Source organism: Ictalurus furcatus, chromosome 26 (genome assembly GCF_023375685.1).
Source record: "Ictalurus furcatus strain D&B chromosome 26, Billie_1.0, whole genome shotgun sequence".
Classification (NCBI taxonomy): Eukaryota; Metazoa; Chordata; class Actinopteri; order Siluriformes; family Ictaluridae; genus Ictalurus; species Ictalurus furcatus.
Genome location: NC_071280.1, coordinates 19,944,699 through 19,952,198, shown reverse-complemented (window position 1 = coordinate 19,952,198; position 7,500 = coordinate 19,944,699). Strand labels below are relative to the sequence as shown.

Here is a 7,500-nt window from a genome sequence, read left to right as displayed (position 1 = left end):
TGATGTGTGTGGTGTTTGTGGGTCCGTTGCCACACACTTACACAGAGAAGAACATACACACACTGCTGAAGCCCTACGGTACACTGCGCTCAGTCAGACTACTGCACAGCACACACACGGTGAGAACACACACACACACACACACACACACACACACACACACACACACACACACGCACACACACGCACCATCTGGAGTCCAAAAGAATCCAAACCAAACAAAGATGCTGATTAACCATTGTACTCTCATTATTAGTAACACCATAGCAACCTCCTAGCTACCATCAGGAGGTGTGTGTGCGCACTCACTCAATCCTAGGGGCGGCTGTGGATCAGGTGGTAGAGCGGGTCGTCCACTAATCATAGGGTTGGTGGTTCGATTCCGGGCCCACGTGACTCCACACGACTCCACACGACTCCACATGCCGAAGTGTCCTTGGGCGAGACACTGAACCCCAAGTTGCTCCCGATGGAAAGTTAGCACCTTGTATGGCAGCACTGGTGTGCGTTGGTGTGCGTTGGTGTGCGTTGGTGTGCGTTGGTGTGCGTTGGTGTGCGTTGGTGTGCGTTGGTGTGCGTATGAGACACAGTGTAAAGCGCTTTGGATAAAAGCGCTGTATAAGTGCACCATTTACCACTGCAGAAGACTGTAGCAGCCAACCGGGATACCACAGCAAGTGCTTAGCAACCATATAGCAACATCCCAGCAACCACCTGGGATAACCTAGCAACTGTCTACAAACACCATAACAACCACCTAGCACTTGAGCTGTGCAATCTGTCTGTATTTTCTTCAAGAAAAGAAATGCTATTATATCATTATTATTATTATTATTATTATTATTATTATTATTAATGGGTCTCTCTGTAGCTGCATGCTGTAGTAGAGTTTCAGCATTTAGAAGGAGCTCAACTCGCTCTGCAGTCTCTCCCCAGTCTCCAAGTACAGGACACTGTGATAAAGGTGAGACACACACACACACACACACACACACACGCACGCACGCACGCACGCACACAGAGTGTATGTGTGTAATATTGTGCATGTGTACCGTTGTACCTGCTGCGTCCTTTTAGTGAGGTGTGTGTGTGTGTGTGTGTGTGTGTGTGTGTTAGCTGCAGCGTCCAGTGAACGAGCTGACTCTGGATCTGGAAGCATCTCTTGCTGAACTACAGAACGACATCCAGAACAGTCACATGATCTATGTTTGTGGGTTGTCATGGCGACACCATCACCACGACGACCTCCTAAAGGCTTTTAGTGCATTTGGTCCCATTTGCGACATCACGCCTGCCAGGGGTTCTGGGAAATGTCCAAGGCACAGACACATCAGTGAGTTTAATTCATATACATTTTGTACTACAGCCAGAATGTAGTCGGTCTGAGTGTACTACAGCGCGAGTGTACTACAGCGCGAGTGTACTACAGTGTAAAATACACTTGTGTTTGAGATAACCTGTGAAATAAAACATCACAGTATTATAATATGTACAGGTTTGAGAGGTTGTGTCTCATATCCCTCATGCTATAATGTGTGTATGTGTGTGTCTGTGTGTCTGTGTGTGTGTGTGTGTGTGTGTGTGTGTGTGTGTAGAGTTTGTCAGCTCTGACAGTGCTTGTGCGGCCCTCAGCTCAGTGGTGCATATGGGAAACAGGAAGTTAAACATGTGTTGCACTCTCACACCACCACACATGCACACCTGGACACACACAAACCCTGTTACTATGGAAACAAACAGAGAGGCAGCAGGTTCGGATGAGCGGACAGGAAGTGAGGAGGCGGAGCCTGCAGGACTCACCTGTGCACAGGTAAAGCCGATCCAGTCAGCTCATAGTGTTCTAACACATAAACTCGGGTCACTCACAGCATGAAGGGAGGAGTGTGTCGGGTATGAATCAGTGGCTAAGTGAATGACTTGCTAACTAACTAGCATGCTAAACATCTGGGTTACCCCCTACCTGGCTACCACCATCTGATTTGCCAGACGAGCGTCTTGCTAACTCGATAGCGTGCAAAATAACGTGTTTATAACCTAGCCTAGTGTTATGACTAGCTGGTATGCCAGGAAGCTAGTTTATCACAAAACTGGAATACAAGATACCTAGGAGGCTAACTAGCGGATTTGCCAAACAGGTAAAGTATTGAATAGTTAGTATGCTAATGAGCTTCTGAGGTGTTGTGTACAGGATGGAGGGCTCCAGCGCGTGATGCGGGGATTGGACAGGAACGTGGGGAGAATGTTCAGAGCGCTGGAGAGACACACTCTCAGCATCGTCATCCTCCCGGGGATTATAAGGTACACACACAGCGAGTATTTTGCCCAGTCAGAAGGGGCGGAGCTTGCAGGTGATATGGACTAGCTCCAGTTGCAAAAAAAATAAATAAGGCAGCATTACATAAATGTAATAGTGAGCAGATGTTACGGCCATGCCCCCGGATACCTGCCACTGCTTTAGTGCATTACTTCCTACAGGTCAGATACACACTCTGGATCTTTAACTTGTGTGTGTTTCTGCAGAGACAAAGTGGAATATCCTGGCCTCTGTTTCATTCAGGTGAAGCAGGACTAGGTCAAAGGTCACCAGACCTCACCTCAGGGGACCTCAGCACATGAAACGGACTTCAGTGTTATTCACTCTGTGTGTGTGTGTGTGTGTGTGTGTGAGAGAGAGAGAGAGAGAGAGAGAGAGAGTGTGTATGTGAGAGTCAAGTAGTTCCTGGTTGTGGTATTCATACACCATATACAGACTCTTCTCTCTGATAAAGTAGTTCCGTTTCTGACAGGACACACACACCTCGACGTCTGACCAATTATAAAAGTAAACATTTCTAAATTCTTGTCTGTAGTGTACACACACACACACACACACACTCTCTGAGAGATTTTAGAATGAACACAATTTTTTTAAGAGAAAATGTAGTTTTATAATAACTGTAAAAGTGACTTGAATTTGTAATAATTTGTTAAAATGTTTACACAACTGATTTTTCAATCTGTACTGTAAAATATATTTTACAAGAGGATAAAAAAGAGAAAGTGTCTCAGTGCAACTCATTGTATACAAGCTGCTTCTGAGGAGATGCAACATGACTCCTGAGTGTTTCTACAGGGGCGGGGCCAGGTGGAAGTTCTAATAAGCCTGGGGGTGGAGACTTTGGAAAGCTGAGGGACAGGGTGAAGCCAGGTGGAGGAACTGGGATTAATTAAAGGCACTGAAAATCTGAGCGTCGGGTGGGCGGAGACTTGGGCAGGGTCCCATAGAGGCTGTGATCAACAGAAGGGGTGGAATTAAGTGGAGAGAAAAATAGTGGAGCTTTTAAAAGTGACATTTTTCCTTACAGAAGCTCCGCCCCTTTTAAAATAAAGACAGAAATAATCACACACACATGTAACTAAGAAACATTCTTTAATTCTTTTCTCCTCTCAGTAAGAGGACGTCATCATACAAAAGAAAAAATTACATGACCTTATTCTGAGAAACATGATTTTGGACTCCGCCCCCCCCACATTCCTGCGGCTGTTGTGAAAAACGAAGACAAAACACACACACACGGGGAATAAATAGAGCTGCTCAATGGGGCGTGTTCGCTAAAATAAAGGACCATGGGGAAATAGGGATAGGGGGCGGGGTTAATCAGTCTATAGGAGAAACACACTTAAAAAATATGAGACAAATCATACATACAGTGTTTAAAAATATCTGATCACCACATTTTTAACCTACACCGGTTCCAGAATCAGACACACACACACACACACACACACACACACACACACACGAACACAGCACTATTGCAGTGCAGATGTGTGCGCGCACGTTTGTGTGTGTGAGATACCACAAGAACGTTTATGGCTTCAGGTCGTGTGTTGAGTGGCTGCTGGATCACGCAGTCTTATCTGATTGGCTGTTGAGTAGCTGCATTCTAAGATGGAGGCTTCTGATTGGCTCTTGTACGAGAGTGGTCTTGGAAACTCTCTGCTTATTGGTTGTTGAGCAAGCGGTCCCTCCTAACAGCCAATCCAAAGAGACGGTGTAAGTGAAAGCCTCTTCTGACTGGCTGTTGGGTAGCTGTGTTCTCAGGAGTGGAGGCCCCTTATTGGCTGGTCAATCAGCCACTGTTTCAAGTGAAGACCTCCGATTGGTTATCGCTACCAAACTTGAGGGACGTCAAACAGACTGGATGACCCTGATCAGAGGACAAAGGAGAAGGGGAAAAAAAAAAAAAAAAGGTTTGGGAAATGATAACTCTATAATCAGAGAGAAAATAACCAACATTTTATTGTTAAAAGCATAATTATTTACGATTAAATTTATTAATTAAATGGTTTAGGGGAGCCATTTTACATTCCCTTCCTTTGTGTATCGTTTCATACCCTGATTCTGATTGGCTGAAGACTGAGGCCACGCATCTTCTGACTCAGCTTCTTCCTTTTCTGGGGTTGAAGATGCCCCGCCCCCTTCAGGCCTAAAAACACACTGACTTAAACCTCATATACACAAACTCTATATAAATAACTATAAGCCACCACGATCTTGTTAAAACAGCCAGATGTGGAAACCCGGCAGAGAGACACCTACGTGGTCCTGAGCCAGTCGTTCGTCGTCTTGGCGTCTGCGGCGTCGGTGAATGATGAGTCAGCACTCCTAGCACCTGAAACAAACCCACGATAAAATGTTAAATAAATATACAACAGACTTACACACACACACACACACACACACAGTAGATCAATAAAAGAACACAATACCATCTTTTTTTATCCTCTTTATGTTGCCGTAGTTACTCCAGTTGCTATCGGCGGCGGCGCTGAAGTCGGAGCTCTGATGGTCCTGAGTGGGGCTGTTGCTCCTCTTCCCTCTCAGAGAACTCCTACACACATTCCACATCATTCAGAAATGTGTTTTAATACAGGAATTAAGACACACAGTACTGTAAACATGCAATTACACAACGGTATATAATCTGTAAATGCTATACTGTATATTTTATCAGATACTCACCTGTCATGTACTGCAGAAGCTGCAGTCATGGCAACAGCACGGTAGGGAGGCTCTGCCCACCCATCCTCCCCCCACTTCCTGTGCGTGTGAGTGTTCTTCTGTTTGGACTGCATGTACTCTGCGTACGTCTGGATGCGGTAACTCTCTGCGTACTGACTCGTGTTCACCGCTAATGACAAGCATCATCATCATCATCATCATCACTCACACTCAAGGAATGAGGTTGAACTGATTTTTTTTTCCCTCATAAATTAAAAGCACAGTACAGATGCTGTAATGATCGTACCGATCTGCACCTGCTCCAGCTGGCTGAGAGACACGAACGCCGATGTATCGTCCACCCAAGACACCTGGATGTTTCCTGAAGATTACAGCAGGGTAGAGATCAGATACAACGTTACAGCAACGTGTTACAGAGCCACACTTCTTCAGGAAGTCCGAGTCAGGGGGCAGAGAGACTGATTTACACCACAGCACCTCCTTGAGGCTGGTGCAGTCATTCACTTTCGCAAGTTTGCTCATGTTCCGTTTCAGGCTTAACGTTTCCCGTGCTGGTAATTTAAACCTGACAAGTAGGGGTAGAGGGGTAGACGGAGTGGTAGTTCGTTAACTGGGTGTATGGAGTGATGGCTGGAAGGAGGAGTGAGTATGTGGGTCAATTGAATGGTTGGATGGAATGGAGGAGTGAAATGGATGGAGGACTTGGTAGATGGATGAGGAGTGGGTAGGTGAGTAGATGAACAAGGGTGGGTGGGTGGAGAGCAGGACGGAAGGATAGGTGATCTGGATGGACGGGTATGTTGGTGGACAGAGTGGTAGATGGATGGATGGGTAGGTGCAGGAGGGAGTAGGCAACTGGAGGAGATGGTAGGTGGAGGGGTGGAATGGATGGAGGGTTGGGAAGGTAGATGAATCAGGGGTAGGTAGGTGGTTGATTGGTGTAGCAGTATATGGTTAGATGGATGGAGGGGTGGATGGAATGATCAGGTAGATGGATGGATAGAGGGGTGTCTCAACAACTGGGTGAGGGAGTAGACGTATTTAGAGGTAGTTGAGAAAATAGATGGAGGAATTGAAAGGATGGATTTGTAAATGGATGAAGGATAGATGGACAGGTGGGGGGGGGGGAGGTGGGGTGTTAAAAAAAAAAAAAAAGTTACCGAAGGCGCTGAACAGCTGGTACAAGTCACTGGTTTTCCACTCTTTAGGGAAGGTGACGTACAGAACGTTGTCCCGCTTCGGCTGCACTGAAACACAACCAAGAGTTACAATATCACAGAGAGAGAGAGAGAGAGAGAGAGAGAGAGAGAGAGAGAGAGAGAGAGTGTTCTGACTTACAGTCTGGTCCACTAATGTTCAGGTAAGGAATATCGGCCACCCTCATAAGGAACAACCTGAAACACACACAGTTAACTTATTACCTCAGACACACACACACACACACACACACACAGCGCGAAAGAGTCCTTACTTGTTGTAGAAGGGCTCGATGAGTTTGGAGCGAGCGGAGATGTGAGCTCTTGGAGGTGTTAGGAATGAACCTAGAAACAGGAACATACACGTCTAAAAACACCTGTATTCAGAACAGTGTTAAAGTAACACACACACACACACACACACACACACACACACACACACACACACACACACACACACACACACACACACTAGGTAGTTGGCCATGGAGATGAAGCAGAGTCCCGTGATGTAAGCATCATAGCCAGCTTCATGCAGTTGCTCAGATGCAGTGTCATAACTCTGAAATCCCTCAGAACATGCTACACACACACACACACACACACACACACACACACACACACACACAGAGAGAGAGAGAGAACTCTTAGTGTAACAACCCCTAAGACATCCTAAAATTAACAAAATCCCAAAGCCCCTCTTCAAATCCCACCCCTTACACCAAACCCCATCCCAAAATCAGTGTGTGTTACTGACCGACTCTGGGAGCTTTGAAAGGCTTCTCCTTTAGCTGCTTCTCCAGCTCTGCCAGAGATGTGTTCGTAATCAGCTCCTGACACACACACACACACACACACACACACACACACACTCAATACTAAGATTAAAAACACACAGTGTGTGTAAATACGAGTAAATCTTCCACTTCAATCATACCTTGAAAGGCTGTGTTGATGCCATCAGCTTTGTATCTAAAAGTCTGAAGCAGAAAGTTGCATTAGGTCACGGAGTGAGGCGTGTCCTGTGGTGCATCATTTTGGGTTTAGGGAACTGCAGGGTGCTACTTCAACTCAAGATAACTGTCGAGCACTAGCGTTGGTCACCGTAGGGTTCGGACTCGAGTGAAGGACAATGAGGGAGATTCTCATCTTTGAAGATTTTTGCATTGTGTAAAGAGACCGGCGTTTAAAGGGTTCAAGTTTGAAAACGAATGAATGTTGCGTAATTATGACCAGAACTGACGCAGGGGAATAATCAGTCAGTGAAAGTGGAAAGATACCAATATATAATCACGTTTT

General features: G+C 45.9%; 2 protein-coding genes across 2 annotated transcripts in view; one reads left to right on the top strand and one right to left on the bottom strand.

Moving 5' to 3' along the window:
* The window catches only part of LOC128601847 (RNA exonuclease 5-like), a 9,013-nt gene extending 5,939 nt beyond the window's left edge, over positions 1-3,074 (top strand). Inside the window, exons 12-17 of the mRNA XM_053615242.1 lie at positions 1-119; positions 872-964; positions 1,117-1,333; positions 1,596-1,810; positions 2,189-2,298; positions 2,521-3,074. The exon at positions 1-119 is cut by the window's left edge and continues 19 nt beyond it. Coding sequence (XP_053471217.1) covers positions 1-119; positions 872-964; positions 1,117-1,333; positions 1,596-1,810; positions 2,189-2,298; positions 2,521-2,572 — 806 coding nt within the window. The 3' untranslated portion in view covers positions 2,573-3,074. The remainder of the gene's footprint in view (positions 120-871; positions 965-1,116; positions 1,334-1,595; positions 1,811-2,188; positions 2,299-2,520) is intronic.
* A 318-nt stretch (positions 3,075-3,392) lies between these two features.
* The window catches only part of parn (poly(A)-specific ribonuclease (deadenylation nuclease)), an 8,363-nt gene continuing 4,255 nt past the window's right edge, over positions 3,393-7,500 (bottom strand). Inside the window, exons 15-26 of the mRNA XM_053616293.1 lie at positions 7,139-7,181; positions 6,959-7,034; positions 6,677-6,783; positions 6,477-6,550; positions 6,344-6,399; positions 6,166-6,252; positions 5,292-5,366; positions 5,006-5,174; positions 4,753-4,874; positions 4,583-4,655; positions 4,378-4,469; positions 3,393-4,190 (exon numbers count right to left, since the gene is read on the bottom strand). Coding sequence (XP_053472268.1) covers positions 4,153-4,190; positions 4,378-4,469; positions 4,583-4,655; positions 4,753-4,874; positions 5,006-5,174; positions 5,292-5,366; positions 6,166-6,252; positions 6,344-6,399; positions 6,477-6,550; positions 6,677-6,783; positions 6,959-7,034; positions 7,139-7,181 — 1,012 coding nt within the window. The 3' untranslated portion in view covers positions 3,393-4,152. The remainder of the gene's footprint in view (positions 4,191-4,377; positions 4,470-4,582; positions 4,656-4,752; positions 4,875-5,005; positions 5,175-5,291; positions 5,367-6,165; positions 6,253-6,343; positions 6,400-6,476; positions 6,551-6,676; positions 6,784-6,958; positions 7,035-7,138; positions 7,182-7,500) is intronic.